The 21,134-nt window shown below is 46.2% G+C and overlaps 1 protein-coding gene across 2 annotated transcripts in view; it reads right to left on the bottom strand.

Moving 5' to 3' along the window:
• Positions 1-384: 384 nt before the first annotated feature.
• HIRA (histone cell cycle regulator) overlaps positions 385-21,134 on the bottom strand; it is an 80,383-nt gene continuing 59,633 nt past the window's right edge. For both annotated transcript variants that reach the window (XM_073559102.1, XM_073559104.1), the window contains exons 23-25: positions 4,533-4,696; positions 4,213-4,301; positions 385-1,179 (exon numbers count right to left, since the gene is read on the bottom strand). In XM_073559102.1, the coding sequence (XP_073415203.1) occupies positions 1,063-1,179; positions 4,213-4,301; positions 4,533-4,696 (370 nt within the window). In that variant the 3' untranslated portion in view covers positions 385-1,062. The remainder of the gene's footprint in view (positions 1,180-4,212; positions 4,302-4,532; positions 4,697-21,134) is intronic.

Genomic DNA, 21,134 nt, shown 5'->3' with positions numbered 1-21,134 from the left:
AATGTTATTTTCATGTCAAGAATAAATCATCATGCGGGGACGCAGCCCCTAAACGCCTGACGCGTTTTGAACAGAGTTCTAAATCATAGGCTATATTGAAGATTTTAATGAAGAAACGCCTGGTGCTGGAACTTTTTTCCTTCTTTTGCTATTGCTAATGAGTGGTATCCAGCCACTTGTTCCTGGCACCTGTGTTCATCCAGATTCCGGTGAGGCACCACTAATCCCTTTCCCTGCTCCCTGTATGATGTTGTACAACTAATGAGATCCCGACCAATCTCCAGAACAGGGAACTTCTTACCAGTCTGAATTGAGCAGCAATGCGCAAGCTTGACTGCTGCTTCGCTCATTTTCTATGGGATCTTATCTGAATACAAAAGGAAGTGTGATACATTTTTTTTTTAATTGGAAGTTAGAAAAGGAATGGAAAAACCCTGTTTTTTACAAACATTTAAAAATCAAAAACCAAATGAGTACAGAATCGTTGTTGGATTATTTTAACACAGCAGTCATAATCTGACCTTCCTACATTCGCCGGACATGTAGGGCTGACTGTTGGCCTGTGGACAGTGCATTTCAAGTTAGTACAGTTTAGTATAAAAATAGTTTGAAATGGGGCAGCATTCTTTTTATACTCACAGATGAAATTTGGCTTGGGGAAATAAAACCTTCAACGCGACCAATATCTTTACATTTGTATAGTGCAAGGTCTTGATTAAGCAATGGGACACTACCCTAAATATGGATGGGGCAAAGAGATTCAAGTGTTTTAGTAACGTCCTGTGCTTTTCTTGCAAACAATGGCCACATCCTGTCTTCGGTCTTTAACAGACAGCTTCAGTTTTCCAGCAATTATGAAAGATAGAACAAATACAGGGCTTCAAGCTGATGCTCAGCAGGCCAAAAAATGGCTTCTTTAGTTCATCCTTCATGTCCACGCATGTTCCCCACAGCACCTTTGTTTCTCACAGTGGTCATTGCCATGCTGGTCATCTTCCAAAACTAGCAGGCAAGCACACAAAGGAGAGCAACCAAAAGGAGGTTAATGATGTCAACCAAGTGTTATTTGTCCGTTAGACTGTCCAGCTGCTCCCGATATTCCGTAAAAAGACGCTGGAATCTGAGATTTTGTCCAATAAGTGGGAGCAATTCCTGCAGTAAACGCCTTTTCCTAAATCCCTGCAATATCAAAAACATACCAAATATCAGTACATTTTCTTTAAGATAAAATTATGGAATCCCATTTTAAGTCAATCACGTCCATTAGGCCCCAGTGGTGATCATGTGATAGGTCTTCTCTGCCATGAATTCTATTAAGCACAATATCGAATTTCATCCTAAAAGTGAGTGCTACCATTTAAAAAAAATGGCTTATAAATTGGAATCCCCAGCAAAGAATACTCTATGGCTCCAAATGGAAACTACCTTTATCCTCTTTACCCCCAAGAGTGGTTTGCACGTTCATGATCAGGCCAATTTTTACAATTCTGACCACTGTCCCTTTATAAGGTAATAACTCTGGAACGCTTCCATGGATCCCGGTGATTCTGACATTGTTTTCTCGTGACATATTGTACTTCATGTTAGTGGTAAAATTTCATTCATATAACTTGCGTTTATTTGTGAAAAAAAAACGGAAATTTCGCAATTTTCCAACTTAGAATTTTTATGCCCTTAAATCACAGAGATACGACACACAAAAAATTTAATAAGTAACATTTCCCACATGTATACTTTACATCAGCACAATTTTGGAACCAAAAGTTTTTTTGTTAGGAAGTTATAAGGGTTAAAATTTGACCAGCAATTTCTCATTTTTACAACACCATTTTTTTTTTTTTTTTAGGGACCACATTACATTTGAAGTCACTTTGAGGGGTCTATATGATAGAAAATACCCAAAAGTGACACCATTCTAAAAACTGCACCCCTCAAGGTGCTCAAAACCACATTCAAGAAGTTTATTAACCCTTCAGGTTCTTCACAGGAATTTTTTGAATGTTTAAAAAAAAAAAAAATGAACATTTAACTTTTTTTCACAAAAAAATTACTTCAGGTCCAATTTTTTTTATTTTACCAAGGGTAACAGGAGAAATTGGACCAAGTTATTGTGCAATTTGTTCTGAGTATGCCGATACCTGAAATGTGGGGGGGAACCACTGTTTCGGCGCATGGCAGAGCTCAGAAGGGAAGGAGCCCTGTTTGACTTTTTCAGTGCAAAATTGGCTGGAATTGAGATCGGATGCCATGTCACGTTTGGAGAGCCCCTGATGTACCTAAACAGTGGAAACCCCCCACAAGTGACCCCATTTTGGAAACTAGACCCCCAAGGAACTTATCTAGATGTGTGGTGAGAACGTTAAACCCCCAAAGGCTTCACAGAAGTTTATAACGTACAGCCGTAAAATTAAAAAATCATATTTTTTCCACAAAAATGATCTCTTCACCTCCCCAAGGAAAACAGGACCCCAAAAGTTATTGTGAAATTTGTCCCGAGTACGCTGATACCCCATATGTGGGGGTAAAACACTGTTTGGGCACATGTTGGGGCTCGAAAGGGAAGGAGTGCGGTTTGACGCAAAATTGGCTGAAATTGAGATTGGGCGCCATGTCGCTTTTGGAGAGTCCCTGATGTGCCTGAACAGTGGAAACCCCCCACAAGTGACCCCATTTTGGAAACTAGACCCCGTAAGGAACTTATCTAGATGTGTGGTGAGAACTTTGAACCCCCCCATAGGCTTCACAGAAGTTTAGAACGCCCAGGCGTGAAAATAAAAAAAATCATTTTTTCCTCAAACATGATATTTTACTCCCCAATTTTTTTATTTTCCCAAGGGTAACAGGAGAAATTGGACCCCAAACGTTGTTGTCCAATTTGTCCTGAGTACGCTGATATCACATATGTGGGAGAAAACTACTGTATGGGCACACGTCGGGGCTCGGAAGGGAAGTAATGACGTTTTGGAATGCAGACATTGATGGAATGGTCTGCGGGTGTCATGTCACGTTTTGAGAGCCCCTGATGTGCCTAAACAGTGGAAACACCCCAATTCTAACTCCAACCCTCAGCCCAACACAACCCTAACCCTATTCTCAATCCTAGCCCTAACCTTAATGGGAAAATGGAAATACTTATTTTAAAATTTTTTATTATTTTCCCTAACTAAGGGGGTGATAAATGGGGGTTTGATTTACTATTTATGGCGGGCTTTTATGTTTGCCAGCTGTCACACGCTAAAAGACACTTTTTATTGTAAAAATAGTTTTTGCATCACCAAAAAGATCTATAATTTTTCCATATTTTGACCCACAAAGTCATGTGAGGTGAGGTCTTATTTTTTGCAGGACGAGTTGACGTTTTATTGGTACAATCTTCGGGGACGTGACATTTTTTGATCGCTTTTTATTCCGATTTTTGGGATGTAGAATGAACAAAAACCAGCATTTCATGAATTCCTTTTGGGGGGGGGGGGGGGGGGCGTTTACACCGTTCCGCGTGTGGTAAAATTGATAAAGCAGTTTTATTCTTCGGGTCAGTACGATTACAGCGATACCTCATTTATATCTTTTTTTTTTTTTGTTTTGGTGCTTTTATACAATAGAAACAATTTTATATAGAAAATAATTATTTTTGCCTCGCTTTATTCTGTGAGCTATAACTTTTTTAGTTTTTTGCTGATGACACTGTAAGGCGGCTCGTTTTTTGCGGGACAAGATGACGTTTTTAGCTGTACCATGTTTATTTATATACGTCTTTTTGATCGCGTGTTATTGCACTTTTTGTTAGGCGGTATGATAAAGCATTTGTTTTTTGCCTTTTTTTAAGGGGTTCACTAAAGGGGTTAACTAATGGGACAGTTTTATAGGGCGGGTCGTTACGGATGCGGCAATACTAAATGTGTATTTTTCTTTTTTATTTACAAAAAAAAAGAATTTATTAGGGAATTTATTTTTAATTTATTTAGGATTTTTAAAAAAATTATTTTTACATATGATTTTTTGTTAACTTTATTATATTGTCACATCGCGCTGTTCCGAGGGGCTCAGGGAAGCAAGCAGGGAGCCCCCTCCCTGTCCGATGCTTCCCTATGCCCCCGGTACACTGCGATCATGTTTGATGATCTTAAGGGGTTAAGAAGGTGATGGAGAATCTAAGAGTACCAGTAAGTATAGGAATTCTACATGTACAAGAAAAATTTTCAAGAAGCTTACCAATATTTTAGATTCCCATTGGCTGTCAGATGAGTGATGGACAGGACCAAGCAGCTCCTGGCATACTTCACGTAGCTTCTGTTCAAAACCTGTGGGGCAAGTGTGTTTCCATCTGCATTAATATATGTTAAATGCTTATTTCAATACTTTTATCATGCAGAGTTGTGTCTCACTGACTTGTGTTTCAGCATCTGCTCTGTGAGCAGGAATTGCTCTGATAAGGTCACTTATTTTTTTATAATTTTAAAATGCAAAAAAGTCATGCCAGATAAAAATGATTGTTTTTCATGTTGGCATACATTTTAGAGATTCAAACTCACCTTCATTAACTAGGTAACGTGCATAGATGAGCAACCAATATTTGTATTCCTGGCTTGACTGTAGTATCAGGGCACCCGCAATCTGATTCTCAAGGTAAGCCATGGTTGTTTCCTGCTGCACTTGGTGAGGCATTGTGAAAAGGTGAGCGGCCTGTCTGCCTGCACTGAAAATTACAAAGCTATTACTTATAAAACTAATTAAAAATAAAAACAAATATTTAAATGGTTTGTACCCAAGTTAAGTTATAGACTAATAGAATGGTATTTAAGAGGGAAAAATGCAAGATTCTACATTTGGGCAAGAAAAACGAAAATTACATCTACAATATGGGAAGAATAGAACTAAGCAACAGCATGTGTGAAAAGGAATTGGGTATACTAATAGATCACAGACTGCATATGAGTCAACAGTGTGATGCCACAGCAAAAAAGGCAAACAGTTCTAGGATGTATTAAGAGTATCATAGAGTCAAGATCACATATAATTATCCCCTTCTACCCCTTCTTGGTCAGGCCTAATCTGAAAGAGTTCTGGACACCACATTTTATAAAAGACATTGAAAAACTGGAACAAGTTCAGAGAAGAGCTAGCAGGATGATGAGCAGACTGCAAAGTATGTCCTACAAGGAACAGTTAAAGCAGTGCTTCTCAACTCCAGTCCTCAAGACCCACCAACAGGTCAAGTTTTCAGGATATCCTTAGCATTACACAGGTGATTTCAACACCTGCTCAAGCATTAATTCCATCACCTGTGCAATGCTAAGGAAATCCTGGAAACATGACCTGTTGGTGGGTCTTGAGGACTGGAGTTGAGAAACACTTGGTTAAAGGATCTGGAAATGTTTAGCTTGCACAAAAGAAGGCTAAGAGACTTAATGGCTGTCTACAAATATCTGAAGGATGTCACAGTGTAGAGGGATCATCCTTATTCTCATTTGCACATGGAAACACGAGAAGCAATGGAATGAAACTGAAAGGGAGAAGATACAGAATAGATATTACAAAAAACTTTTTGACCGTGAGGGTGGTCAATGAATGGAACAGGCTGCCACAAGGGGAGGCGAGTTCTCCTTCAATGGAAGGTTGCAAAGAGAGGCTGGACAGACATGTCTGAGGTGGTTTAGTGAAACCTGCATTGAGCAGGGTGTTGGGCACAATGACACTGGAGGTCCCCTTCCAACTAACATTCTATGATTCTATCCGCTATCCAAAGGAACCACACCAATTCTAGGAGTGGGCCCCTTGGCATCTGAGCATAGGGACCTTCATGTACCCAAGAAAACCAGCGCTCTGTATTTTGCCTCCTCTACTCCATTCATTCTCTATGGGATTTCTAGAGGCGCTATGCTCAGCGTGCTTTGTTTTCCCCATGTAAAGCCCCATTCTCAGGTAAGTGGAGGTGCCAGTGGACAAACTCCCAGCGATCTTTAAGTTATGCACTGTCCTATAAGGAGTAAATGTAAAAGCTTGTTACAAATTATTAAAATTCAGACTTTCCATACTTGTACAAAGTATTGAAACACTGTATTTTTTGGATGATAAAAAAAATAAAAAATATTGCTATAAAGTTTTTGCGTCTTGTCGTCTGGAGGAAGCTTCTTTCCTGATTACTGAGAGAGAGCTCTGCAAAGGAATACGTGGATTTCGTCCGCGCTGCCCAAATGATGAAATTCCAGAAGGTTAATAAGGTTTGACAGTGGTTTATTCTACGCGTTTCAAGGTTTTTTGCAACCTCTTGTTCAGGAAATACCACCTGAAGAAGAGGTTGCAAAAAACCTTGAAACGCGTAGAATAAACCACTGTCAAACCTTATTAACCTTCTGGAATTTCATCATTTGGGCAGAGCGGACGAAATCCACGTATTCCTTTGCAGAGCTCTGTTTCAGATAGTCGGTGACCGACTTGTGGATCTGCAGCAGCTCTTATCTATACATGCTTTGAATACCTACCAGGTGAGCAGTTTTTTGTCAAACCTCTTACTTTATTTGTGGGATAAGACCCATTATTGCGCTTGTGTCTCCCTCTTTCCTCACAATACTGATTACTGAGAGAACAGATCTCTCTCCTCCTGTCTACACTGATCAGCGCAGGACAGGAGAAGATGCTACCAACACCTGCACGGATGCAGCACCTCCAGACCAGCTGAAGTCACATGCCTGGAAGAAACTTCAAACCATGGTAATGTATAGTGTCTATGTGTTGTTTCGATTATGTAGCTGAACAGGTTGTGATTGAGCTGTGTGAGTGTTGTTTAAATATAGCTGAGCATGGTGTAGTAGAGCTGAGAATGGTGTAGTTGATCATGTGTAAATGCTGCCGCTGAGCTGTGTATGTGTTTTGATGATGCAGCTGAGCGGAGTGTGAGTATATGTGTGCACTGCAGGGTACATAATGTGCTTGCTGTAAAGCTATATGTGTAGAATACACATCCTGGTGCAGAAAATAGGGATTTTTGCGTGTAGTCACCGTAAAATCCTTTTCTCTGAGCCAATCAATGGGGGACACAGGACCATGGGTGTTATGCTGCTTGCCACTAGGACACTAAGTGAACACAGAAAAAATTAACTCCTCCTCTGCAGTATACACCCTCTTGCTGGCTGAGATTTCCCCAGTTCGGTAAAAAAGCAGTAGGAGTATTAAACAAGGAACAATAACTATGTCAAAACCTAAGAACGAGACTACAAGCCAATAGGCTAACAGGGTGGGTGCTGTGTCCCCCAATGATTGGCTCGGAGAAAAGGATTTTACGGTGCGTACACACAAAAATCCCTTTTTCTCCTACATCTCACTGGGGGACACAGGACCATGGGACATCCTAAAGCAGTCCCTGGGTGGGGAGCATACAACTGCTAATACCCCATGTACCACTGGCTTACTGCTGTGTTACTGCCAAATGCAGAATGCGCCTGCCGAGAGCCGCATCTGCAGAGGCCTGAGAGTGAATTTTGTAATGTTCTGTAAAGGTATGCAAACTGGACCAAGTTGCAGCCTTGCAGACCTTTTCTGCCGACGCCTGGTGCCGAATGGCCAAAGAGGCGCCCACTGATCGAGTCGAATGCACTTTAATCCCTGCTGGGACAGGTGTGCCCCTGACACGGTAGGATTCCTGAATAGCCGAGCGAATCCACTTGGCTAGTGTGGCCTTTGAGGTGGCTAGACCTTTCCTATGCCCCTCTAGAAGCACGAACAGGGCATCTGGCTTGCGGAAGGGAGCCATCCGCGAGATGTACCGTCTAAAGAGCCCTAACCACATCCAGGGAGTGGAGGGCCTTCTTGATACGATGGACTGGTGCCGGACAGAAAGAAGGCAAAACAATCTCATTGAGATGAAAAGAAGACACGACTTTGGGTAGAAAAGACGGGGAAGTCCTCAAAACTGCCTTGTCCTGGTGAAAATTCAGGAACGGAGGAGGGCAGGACAGGGTCGCCAACTCAAACTCATCTGATTGATGTAATTTCCACTAGGAAAACCACCTTCCAAGAAAGAAAAATTAGCCTGTAAGGCTCAGAGGACCAAGTTAAAATCCCATGAATCCAACAGCCTTTTATAGGGAGGCGCCACATGGGAAACTCTCTGAATGAACGTCTTCACCTGCAACTTGGTGGCAATCTTGCGTTGGAATAGAACTGACAAAGCTGAAATTTGACCCTTGAGTGAGCTAAGTGCGAGACCTGACTCTAATCTGGATTGTAGGAATTCCAATATGGAAGGGACGGACAACACGAGGGGGGATGTCCATGATTCTTGCACCACGAGAAGATCCTCCAGGTGCGGTAATAAATGCGCATGGACACGGGCTTCCTAGCACTAATCATGGTGGAGATCACCTCGTGAGAGAAAGCAGCTTGTGCTAAAATCCAGGATTCAACGGCTACGCCATCAGAAACAGGGCCCTGGAGTTCTGGTGGTAAATCGGGCCCTGTGAGAGTAGATCCATGCGATCTGGAAGTCGCCAAGGAATGTCGGCGATATATTGGACTAGTTCTGCGTACCATGCCCGGCGGGCCAATCCGCCGTGACTAGGATCACTGGTACCCCCTCTGCTTTGATTTTCTTGATGACCCTTGGAAGCAAGGGAAGAGGGAGAAATGTACAGAGGCAAAACCGGTTCGAGGAACTTTGTTGTTTAGTCTTGACGCCATGAGATCCACATCCGGCGTAGCCCAGCAACGGGAAATCTACTGAAAAACTTCCGGATGAAGAGACCACTCCCCTGAGGCGAGGCCCTGGTGACTGAGAAAATCCGCCACCCAATTTTCTACCCCCGGGATGTGGATCGCCAAGATGGGCGAATAGTTGGTCTCGGCCCAACGGAGGATGTGACTCACTTCGTGCATGGCCATCCTGCTCCAGGTACCCCCGACAGTTGATATACGCCACAGCCGTGGAGTTGTCGGATTGGATCCTGATGGGGTGACCTGCTAAGAGATGGTGGAAACTCAGTAGGGCTAGTCTGATCGCTCGTATCTCCAAGATGTTGATGGGGAGACGTGACTCTCGAATGGACCAACGACCCTGTGCAATGTGGTGGCGAAAACCGCACCCCAGCCAAGACGACTTGCGTCAGTGGTCACCACTAACCATCGTACTTGGGAGAAAAGACTTCCCTTGATTCAGGATTTCAGTGTCCACAACCTGAGGGTTTGTCTAACCTGCAGGGACAGAAGGAATCGATGATGTAGGGAGAGCAGGTTCTTGTCCCAAGTCAACAGCAGCGCATGTTGCAAAGGGCGGAGATGAAACTGTGCGAATGGGACCGCCTCTATCGCTGCTACCATATTTCCGAGAATCCCCATGCTGAAACGTATGGAGTGAGAAACTGGTCGGGAATGCGTCCGCGCTCCCTGTTGTAAGGCTCGGACCTCTTCTGGAGGGAGAATGACCAACCCGCGGGAAGTGTCCAAGATCATTCCCAAAAAGGAAACCTGCTGAGCTGGGACTGGGGAAGACTTTTCGAAGTTTATCTTCCAACCCAGGCGAGAAAGTGTATTTACTGTGATGCCTATGGATTCCTCGCAGGCTGGAAGGGACGGGCCCTTGATCAGAAGGTCGTCCAGATATGGAAGTACCACCACTCCCCGAGCGTGAAGGATGGCCATGACAGCCGCCATGACCTTAGTAAAGACCCTGGGGGCGGTGGCGACACCGAAAGGCAAGGCAACGAACTGGAAGTGTTCCTCGCGAATTGCGAAATGCAGGAACTGCTGGTGGGATGGACAAAATCGAGATGTGCAGCTAAGCATCCTTGATATTGATGGATGCTAGGAACTCTCCTCTTTCCATGGAGGTGACAACTGAACGGAGAGATTCCATTCTGAATCGTCGTACCTTGACAAACTGATTTAAAATCTTGAGGTCCAGTATGGGCCGCATCGTTCCGTCCTTCTTTGGAACCACAAAAAGGTTTGAATAAAAACCCTTGAACCTTTCGTATTGAGGAATCGAAATGATGACTCCGTCCCTTTGCTGCGCCTAAACGGCCCGAAGGCTGAAGGAAAGCTGACGTCTTTGTTTTGGGAGGTGAGGACCGGAAAAACCGTGTCGGAGGGGGGGGGGGGAACTATTTTGTATCCGGAGGACACCAGCTCTCTGACCCACTCGTTGTGGATGACCGCGAGCAAGGTCTGACTGAACGAAAGTAGACGACCGCCTACTTTGTCGACGTCTGCCGGATACTGCAAAGAGTCATGGTGTAGAGGATCTATGGGATCTGGTTCCCCTAGATCCAGATGCCCTTGGCCAGGGTTTCCAAGAGCGGTTAGGTCTGTATAAGACCTGGGAACCTCTGTCTCCACGCGGGGACCGACCTGATCCAAAAGACAAGGTTGTAGAGGACCAGCTGGAATTGTTGCGAAAGGGCCGAAAACGAGTCGGCTGTTGATTCTGAAACGGCGGGACGGGCCTTTGTTGGGGAAGAAATTGACTCTTCCGCCCGCTAGCCTCCCCACTCGCGGTGGGCGGATCTGTGGACTGCGGCCTACCGCAGCTAGAAGCCGGGGCCTCAATTTATGACGGCCGCCGGCGACGCGCTCTGGCAGAAGAAAGGCAGCGGCCGGACACAGCGCACATGCCGCTGGGCGCCGAATTAGCGCTCCCCCTGCCACCCAGGGACCAGGACCCACTGCCCGTGGCGTTGTCATGACGGCAGTGCCGTGAGAAGCCGTCCCAGATCAGCCCCTGTCATACTCACGGAGGCGGCATAGCAGAGCTGGAGCTGCGTTGCTGTTAAAGGTACATTACTCAATCGATCCCCCTTTACAGAGGGGGATGGAGAGGTTGCTGCTTACGTCCATGGGCTGCAGGGTGGGTCCGGGGGAGGAAACATGAAGGAAAACCTCCATTTGCCTCTGCTGCCGTTGGGAGGCCGGGACCAGCAGGAACCGTCGCCCTAAATGAGCCTCGGCATGACCCCTTCGTCACAGGAGAGGGTACGGGGAGGTATACTCCGTGTACTGCAGAGGAGGAGTTAAATTTTTCTGTGTTCACTTAGTGTCCTCCTAGTGGCAAGCAGCATAACATCCATGGTCCTGTGTCCCCCAATGAGGCGTAGGCGAAAACACTAACAATAGATCCGTTACCTCTCTATTATACCCCAGTGCATTGAGGGTCCTGGAAACTTACATGTAAATGCTATAATTCTCCATATTTTAATGCAATACAAGAACAGTCAGGCTGTGTTCACACGTCGCGGTTTTTAACGCAAAAACGCAAAAAACAGCACCCCATGCAATCCTATGGGATTCCGCAATGTTGTGCTAATGCTGCGGATTTTCCAGCGGCAGAATCGCATCACGGAAAAATACGCAGCGTGCTCATTATTTTGCGGAATCGCGGCAATTCCGCCCACATAGGAATGCATTGTTCTGCTTACTTTCCGCATGTGGCTGTGCCCACCATGCGAAAAGTAAGCAGAACATTTGCGGATGGTACTCACGGTCCGGAGGAGAGGAGACTGTCCTCCGGGCTGTGGGTACCATATCCCTGTAAAAAATAGAATTAAAATAAAAAAATCAGGTTATATTCACCTTCCGATGTCCCGTGCAGCGTCCCCAGGCTTCAGCGATACACGTGGCAGGTCCCGTTCCCACTAATGCTTTGCGATAATGACCTTTGCTGACGTCGCTGTCTCGCGATACTGTAGCGGTCTCGAGAGACTGCAACGTCATCAAAGGTCATTGCCGCAATGCATCACTGGGAACGGGACCTACCGGAGCATCGCGGAGGCCTGAGGATGCGGCGCGGGACATCGGAAGGTGAATATAACCCGATTTTTTTATTTCTTTAATTATTTTTAACATTAGATCTTTTTACTACTGATGCTGCATAGGCAGCCTCAAAAGTAAAAAGTTGGTCACACTCGTCAAACACTATGTTTGACAAGTGTGACCAACCTGTCAATCAGTTCTCCAAGCGATGCTACAAATCGCTTGGAAAATGCTAGCATTCTGCAAGCTAATTACGCGGGAGTTCCGCTACGTGTGAACTTAGCCTCAGACGGTATTTATGTATGTAAATTATAGTAAGCGAATAATAATACCTACAATGAATGTTAATATGAACCAGTTTTAATTTGGTTTGCAGTGACTTATATGTTTTTTTATTTGTGTGTCTTATTTAGTTTTGATTGTTTCTAAAAACAAAATTAAAATATGAATTTATCTTGATATCTTTTTCAATAAAAAAAAATGATCTGATTAAAAAAAAAAAAAAAAGATATTGACCCACACACTTCTTTACACCACCAGGAAAGTTTTAAATTATTAGGAAAATATTTTTCTGCTGTCTAAACCACCTGGGGTTCATCTTATAGTAAGGTCCAGTATTTACTTTGGTTTGCTTTGCCTTTAGAGAAAAAAAAAAAATTAGACCTACCTCTATGAAGCCACAAAACAGAGATTTTTGTGTACTCACCGTAAAATCGCTTTCTCCGAGCCACACCGTAAAATCGTTTTCTCCGAGCCACTCATTGGAGGACACAGGACCTTGGGTGTATGCTGCTGCCACTAGGAAGCTGACACTAAGTGAATACAAAAAAAGTTAGCTCCTCCTCTGCAGTATACACCCACCACTGGCTCCAGCCCAAAAAACTTCAGTGACAAAGCAGTAGGAGATCATAAACATCAAATACAGGTACAACCTGTCCAACCAAAGACAAATATAGTCAGCAGGCCAAAAAGGATGGGTGCTGTGTCCCTCAATGAATGGCTCGGAGAAAAGGATTTTACGGTGAGTACACAAAAATCCCTGTTTCGCCTTCACCTCACTGGGGGACACAGGACCATGGGACGTCCCAAAGCAGTCCCTGGGTGGGGAACAACATGACAGATCAAACCTCACGTATCAACTGACCAGAGGGGCGCAACTGCCAGTTGCAGACAGTCTGCCCGGACCCGCATCCGTAGACACCCGAGTGTGGATATGATAGTGCTTAGAGAATATGTGAAGACTGGACCCAGTTGCAACCCTGCTCCGCCAATGCCTGGTGCCGAATGGCCCAAGCAACGTCCACCAACCGAGTGGAGTGTGCTCTAATCCCTGCTCGGATAGGTTTGCTTCCGAAAGGATAGGAATCATGAATTGCAGAGGGAATCCACCAGGCTACAGTGGAATTAGGGACGGCTAAGCACTTCCTGTGACCCTTTTTTTTTCTTCTTTTTTAAATCAGATACATTTTTATTGTATAACAGATTACAAAACAACAGACATAGTCAGTCAGTCAGTCAGTCAATCTGTCAAAAGTAGACAAGTTATAAATTTTTACAATATATTTCCCTACCCTTTCCCCCTCCCCCCTTCCCTCTTTAAAGCACACATACAACTATTAAATAAAAATACACAGTAATGCAGCATAGATCTTCTGAGGTCAGCACCTCTCCGTCCAGGGATTCCATATTGTTTCAAAATGACTAGCCTTTTTCCTTTTAACATAGATACTCTTTTCTATACCTACAATATAGTCAAACTGTCTATAAAATTCCCGCATTGTCGGTGGCTCTTCACTTATCCAACATCTGGCAATCAGTTTTCTCGCAATAAACAATAATCTAGCTATTGCTAGCTTATGGCAATTCAATACCCTGATCTCATCTACATATTCTAAGATACATACCACAGAGTCCCTCTCAATTCTACAGTTATATACCCTTCCAATTGCAGCCGTCACTTCCACCCAAAATGTATTCAGTTTTGGACATTGCCATAACATGTGTATAATAATCCCAGCCCCCTCAGTCTGACACCTCTGGCATTCCGAGGTCTGTCTCAATTCGGCCTTGTACAGCATGTCTGGTCATATACGCTCTATGGAGCACATATAACAGAGTCTGGCCGGTTCGATCAGTGACAGCTTAGTTATATATTCCATTATTACTTCCCATTTATCTTCCTCTCTCTCTCCCACCTTTTTCTCCCATTTCTCTTTTGCTTTAATTGAATATCTTTGTAGAAAGGCAAACAGTAGGTCCCTGTAGATATCTGACACAACACCTCTCTCGTCTCCCCTTTTGCACAGATATAATTTACCAGAATATCCGCCTGAACCCTCATATTAACCATTTTACTCTGAGTCCTGTAAGCGTGGTGAAACTGCCTATACTGAAACCTACAGACCCCCGGCAGCCCGCAAACCTCCTGTAGTTTCTCAAAGGGTAACAACTCCTGCCCATCCTGTACCTGGCCAATGTAACATATTCCCAAACCCTTCCAATTTTTAAAATCCCCCATTTTAACAAACTCCGGTAAATTATAGTTTTGCCATATTGGAGAAAAGTCAGTTAGATATTCCATCCCCCTAATCTTCTTAATTTCCTCCCCCACACCCTATGAATCATTAAAAAAAAGTGCGGTAAACCAGTCCAAGCTTTCTAAAGCATCCCGCTTCCAAACCCTGAACCAATGGACTCCTATCTAGAACATGAGCTAAAACCCAATGTGTTGAGCCCATATCACCAACCTCTCTCCAACCCCTCAAATATTGACCCTGCGCAGCTAAATTATAAATCCAAGGGTTCGGAAGCACCAAACCCCCTTCATCTTTAGGTCTCTGCAGAATAGAACTAATGGTACGGAACCACTTTTGGGTATACAGAAAGGGGCATTATGTAGCACATATAGTAGCTGGGGCATCGATATCATCTTAATCAAATTGATTCTCCCCACCACTGAGATGTGCAATCTACCCCATGTCCCTATTTTATTTCTGAATTTTCCCCAACAACGGAGCCAGATTAAGGTCAATATAACTAGACAGTGGAAGTGACACCTGAACACCCAAATATAGGGATTTTTGTGTACTCACCGTAAAATTCTTTTCTCCGAGCCATTCATTGGGGGACACAGTCAGTGGTGTTATGCTGCTTTCCACTAGGAGGACACTAAGTAAACCAGAAAAAAAAGTTAACTCCTCCCCTGCAGTATACACCCTCTCGCTGGATGAGATTTCTCCAGTTCGGTGAAAAAAGCAGTAGGAGCTTAAACAGTCAACAATAACCATAACTATGTCAAAACCTAAGAATGCTACAATGAGCCAGTAGGCTAAACAGGGTGGGTGCGGTGTCCCCCAATGAATGGCTCAGAGAAAAGGATTTTACAGTGAATACACAAAATTCCCTATTTCTCCAACGCCTCATTGGGGGACACGGAGACAGTGGGACGTCCTAAAGCAGTCCCTGGGTGGGGAGCATACATCTGCTAATACCCCATGTACCACTGAGTCAATACTGAGGTACTGCCGATTGCAGGATGCGTCTGTCGAGAGCTGCATCCGCAGAGGCCTGAGAATGAATTTGGTAATGTTTTGTAAAAGTATGCAGACTGGACCAAGTTGCAGCCTTGCAGACCTGTGCTGCCGAGGCCTGGTGCCGAATGGCCCAAGAGGCGCCCACTGACCGGGTAGAGGGCGCCTTAATCCCCGCTGGGACAGGCGCTTTCCTGACACAGTAGGATTCCTGAATCGCTAAGCCAATCCACCTGGCTAGCATTGCTTTTGAAGCGGCTAGACCCTTCCTATGCCCCTCTGGAAGTATGAACAGGGCATCTGACTTGCGGAAGGGAGCCGTCCGCGAGATGTACCATCTCAGCGCCCTAACCACATCCAGGGTGTGGAGGGTCTTCTCAATGCGATGGAAGAACAAAACCGTTGGCACAACCCTGAGAATTGTAGGTGGTGCCCAAGTAGGATCCCAATCCGTGAACTAAATATATATAAACTTGGCACACACCAAAGGTTTCTGATGCAGAAAGGTGATTTTTAATTATACAACAGTACATACATACACAGACGTTTCGGTCTAGGACCTTCATCAATGTACGATATATTGTACTGTGAGATTCTTAGTGACTGGGCTTTGTGAGATAGACCAATCCTGTGAGGAGGCACATGAAGCCGTCCCACTGCGTGGTGGTTTGTGGAGTGTGGACGCAGTATCCGCCGCGAATCCCAAGTGCGTCCACACTCCACAAACCACCACGCAGTGGGACGGCTTCATGTGCCTCCTCACAGGATTGGTCTATCTCACAAAGCCCAGTCACTAAGAATCTCACAGTACAATATATCGTACATTGATGAAGGTCCTAGACCGAAACGTCTGTGTATGTATGTACTGTTGTATAATTAAAAATCACCTTTCTGCATCAGAAACCTTTGGTGTGTGCCAAGTTTATATATATTTTATTCTCAATGCGATGGACTGGCGCCGGACAAAAGGAAGGCAAAACAATTACCTCATTGAGATGGAAAGAGGAGACGACCTTGGGCAGGAAGGACGGGGACGTCCTAAGAACTACCTTGTCCTGATGAAAATTCAGGATCGGAGAATGGCAGGACAGGGCTGCCAATTCCGAAACTCATCTGATTGACGTAACTGCCACTAGAAAGACCACCTTCCAAGAGAGGACGGTCAGTGACACGTACTGCAGCGGTTCGAAAGGAGCCTCCTGTAAGGCCCCGAGAACCAGGTTAAGGTCCCATGATTCCAATGGCCTTCTATAAGGAGGCGCCACATGGGAAACACCCTGAATTAATGTCTTGACCTGAAGTTTGGTGGCAATTTTGCATTGGAAAAGTACTGACATGGCCAAAATTTGGCCCTTGAGCGAGCTAAGCGCGAAGCCTGATTTTAATCCGGATTGAAGGAACTCCAATATGGCCAAAATGGAAAACACCAGAGGGGATCGACCATGATCCTTGCACCATGAAAAGAAGGTTTTCCAGCTGCGGTGATAGATGCGCATGGACACAGGCTTCCTAGCACTAATCATGGTGGAAATCACGTCGTGAGAGAACCCAGCCTGTGCGAAAATCCAGGATTCAACGGCCACGGCGTCAAAGACAGGGCCCCGGAGTTCTGGTGGTAAATCGGGCCCTGTGAGAGTAGATCCATGCGATCTGGAAGTCACCAGGGGACGTCGGCGACTAGTTGTATTAGTTCTGCATACCATGCTCGGCGCGGCCAATCTGGCACGACTAGGATCACTGGTACTCCCTCCGCTCTGATCTTCTTGACGACCCTCGGAAGCAAGGAAAGAGGGGGAAAGATGTACGGGAGCCGGAACCGATGCCATGGCAGAACTAGGGCGTCCTCTCCGATGGCGCATGGATCGCGCGATCGGGCAATGAACCGATGAACCTTGTTGTTTACTCTTGAGGGCATGAGAACCACATCCTGGGTCCCCCAACGATGACAAATCTGCTGAAAGACTTCCGGATGAAGAGACCACTCTCCCGAGGCAATGCCTTGGCGACTGAGAAAATCTGCCGCCCAATTTTCTACGCCCGGGATGTGGATAGCCGAGATGGGCGAATGGTTGGTCTCGGCCCAATGAAGGATGTGTCTCACTTCGTGCATGGTCATCCTGCTCCGGGTACCTCCCTGGCGGTTGATATACGTTACAGCCGTGACGAAGTCGGATTGGATCCTGATGGGGTGACCTGCGAGGAGATGGTGGAAACTCCGTAGAGCTAATCTGATCACTCATATCTCCAAAATGTTGATGGGGAGACGTGACTCTCGGGTCTACCAACGACCCTGTGCCGTGTGGTGACGAAAGACCGCACCCCAGCTGAGAAGACTTGCGTCGGCGGTTACTGCCAACCATCTTACTGGGAGAAAAGACCTCCTTTGTTTCAGGGAGGACCTCAGTGTCCATCACCTGAGGACTTGCCTGACCCGCAGGGACAGAAGGATCCAACGGTCCAGGGAGAACGGGTTCTTGTCCCAAGCTAACAGCAACGCATGTTGTAAGGGACGGAGATGGAACTGTGCACATGGAACTGCTTCCATCGCAGCCACCATCTTTCCGAGAACTCTCATGCTGAAACGAATGGCGTGAGAAACTGGTAGGGAAAGAGTCCACGCTGCCTGTTGTAAGGCTTGGGTCTTTTCTGGAGGGAGAATGACCAACCCGCAGGAAGTGTTCAAGAACATTCCTAAAAAGGAAATCTGCTGAGCTGGCTTCAGGAAAGACTTTTCGAAGTTTATCTTCCACCCCAGGCGCGAAAGTGTATTTACTGTTATATCCACGGATTCCTCGCAGGCTGGAAGGACGGACCCTTGAAGAGCAGGTCGTCCAGATACGGTAACACCACTAATCCCCGAGAAGTGGAGAATGGCCATGACCTTGGTAAAGACCCTGGGGGCGGTGGCGAGTCCGAAGGGCAAGGCAACGAACTGGAAGTGTTCCTCGTGAATTGCAAAATGCAGGAACTGCTGGTGGGACAGGCAGATTGTAATATGAAGGTAAGCGTCCTTGATGTCGATGGATGCTAGGAACTCTCCTTTTTCCATGGAAGCCACAACTGATCGGAGAGATTCCATTCGGAATCGCCGTACCTTGACAAACTGATTTAACAGTTTGAGATGCAGAATGGGTCGCATCGTCCCGTCCTTCTTTGGAACCACAAAAAGGTTTGAATAAAATCCTCTGAACCTTTCGTGATGAGGGACCGGAATGATGACTCCGTCCCTTAGCAGAGCCTGAACAGCCCGAAGGAAGGCTCTTGTTTTTTTCTTGGGGGGGAAGAAAATTCTATCTTGTATCTGGAGGACACCAGCTCCCTGACCCACTTGTCGTGGCTGAAGGAAAGTAGGCGACCGCCTACTTTGTCGGTGTCCGCCGGATACCACAACAAGTCATTGGGCAGATCTATGAGATCTGGCTCCCGCAGATCCAGAAGCCCCAGGCCTGGGTTTCCAAAAGCAGTTAGGTCTGTATGAGACCTGGGAGCCTCTGTCTCTGCGCAGGGACCAACCTGATCGGGAAGAGAAGGTAGAGGAGAACCAACCGGAATTGTTGCGAAAAGATCGAAAACGCGTCGGCTGCGAAATGACAGAACAGCCTTTTGTTGAGGAAGGAATTTACTTTTTACCCCGGTAGTATCAGAAATGAGCTGGTCCAGATTCTCTCCAAAAAGATGACCCATTTGAAAGGGGAGAGAAGTCAATGATCTTTTAGATGTGGCATCCGCCCACCAGTCGCGGAGCCATAGGGCTCTTCTAATGGAGATTGCATTAGCGGCAGTTTGAGCAGAGTAATTGGCGGCTACAAAGTACGCTGCATGAATTATCTGCCTGGCGACAGTGGTTGCCTCCGGAGGAAGATTGGTGCCCTGGAAGGAAGTAATCAAGACTTCTGACCAAGCGGCCACTGCCTTAGTGACCCAAATTGCTGCGAAAGATGGAAAAAGCGCTGCTCCTGAAGCTTCAAAAACTGAACGGGCAAGGTAGGTCAATTTGACGATCAGAGGGGCATCTGATTGAGGACTCCTCAGAAACGGATAGGAGCGTTTTAGAAGCATTACGCGATACAGGAGGGTCCACCAGAGGGGACTGTAACCAATCCTTCATTAGGTCTAGATCAAAAGGGTTTTTAGCCTGAGTAGACTTTTGCCCTGTGAACCGCTTACGCGGACGATCCCTATGTTTCTGGACAATTTCCTTTAAGCTTGGATGGCTGGTAAATAACCTGCGCACACGCTTGGTTTTCTTAAGTGAGATAGGATGTGCTGGAGCGGGAATATTTTCCTCATCCAACTTCAGAATCCTGTTGACTGATTCTATAAGAGAATCAAGCGACTCTTGATCAGTTGGGGGATTCTGAGGGGCTGACGTGTCAGATTCGAATTCAGAGTCGTGCACGCTGTGAACCTCAGAAGAGGGAGAGACAAGAGTCGCAGATGCTGAGGCGTGAATGTGACTAGGGGACGCGTCATGCGTCTGCTTTCTAGAGATCTGATCATCCCTTGAGCAAGTACGGCCCCTGCTGGTGGACGGTTCCCGGCCGTCGCCAGAGCCCTCCTCGGGAGGTAAGGACGCTTTATGACTTAAAGAGTCCTCCCGGAGGCAGAATATAGCCTGGGTCAGAGACTCCACCGACCGTGACAGGTACGCAGCCCACTCAGGGGTACTAAACTCAGGAGGCCCGTCAGCAGCGGCGGCAAGGGGCGTTTGAGCGCAGGTCGGGGCACAGGCTGGGTTGCAGTCTGTGCATAACAGATCAGTCTGTGCACTGGGTAAGGCAGAGATGCGGTAAAAAACGCAGTGTGCTTCTTAGCAGCCCGTTTAGTCTCTTTAGATTGAGACATAGCGCTCCTGAAAGGGTTAACGGCAGAGTCTGTCTGCAGCTGCAGGGAATGTGCCGGGAAGGAGTTAAGCTTTAATCTGAGGGCAGTTGCAGCTCACCCACGGCCCTGTGCTGTGTCCCCCGGGAGGAAAGCGGTGGCCCTGTGGTGTCACCCGGTATCCTGCACACCTCGTGTCCAGAGCAGGCTGAGGTAAAAGACATGGCCCCCGAGCATAGAATTGCGCGTCTCGTAAAAAATGAGAGGCGCCAAGAGGAGGGGGGGGGCGGCGACGATAGCGCGGTTGGCTCTAAGTCAGCGCCTCTCCCGGGGGCCAGGACCTGACCCCATACCTCCACTCCAGTGCTCGGCAGGCCGCGCTGTCCGGGGCCATCCATGCAGGTCTTCTCATCCTCCTGGCTGATGAAGCAGAGCTGGGTAGTATGCTCAATTGATCCTCCCTATGGCAGGGGGATAGAGAGCTATAGGGCTGATTCAGGGCATTCGGAAGCGCTGTTCCAGTCTTCTTCATTGCACTCCACAAGCATGCACTCGCATCCGTGGATTACTGGGACAGTAAAGATCATCGCCATTATCGCCAGAGGAATCAGCCCCAATCGTCGCAGGAAAGTGTACGGGGAGGTATACTCCGCGTGCTTGCCTGTTGATGGTTCGGGGGAGAGCGGGCCATAGAAAGCAACAGTCGCCCCCTTCACTCTGTTAATTAAAAAATAAAAATTTACAGAAAAATCAAAAATCAAATAAAAACGGTGGGGTCTAAAACCAGACCCAAGTGCCTCCTATTTACACTAAGCAAGAACTGGAGAAATCTCATCCAGCGAGAGGGTGTATACTGCAGGGGAGGAGTTAACTTTTTTTCTGGTTTACTTAGTGTCCTCCTAGTGGCAAGCAGCATAACACCACTGTCTCTGTGTCCCCCAATGAGGCGTAAGAGAAATATAAATTGCTGAACCACCGCTAGTTTTGTTCTCTCTCCCCTTAACATAAGCTCATCTTTCCCGCTGTCAACCACCATAATATTGG

The sequence above is a fragment of the Dendrobates tinctorius genome, unplaced genomic scaffold (genome assembly GCF_039654945.1).
Source record: "Dendrobates tinctorius isolate UK_male_01 unplaced genomic scaffold, ASM3965494v1 ptg000265l, whole genome shotgun sequence".
Taxonomy (NCBI): Eukaryota; Metazoa; Chordata; class Amphibia; order Anura; family Dendrobatidae; genus Dendrobates; species Dendrobates tinctorius.
The sequence above is the reverse complement of the archived record's forward strand: the minus strand, read 5'-3'. Positions and strand labels throughout refer to the sequence as shown.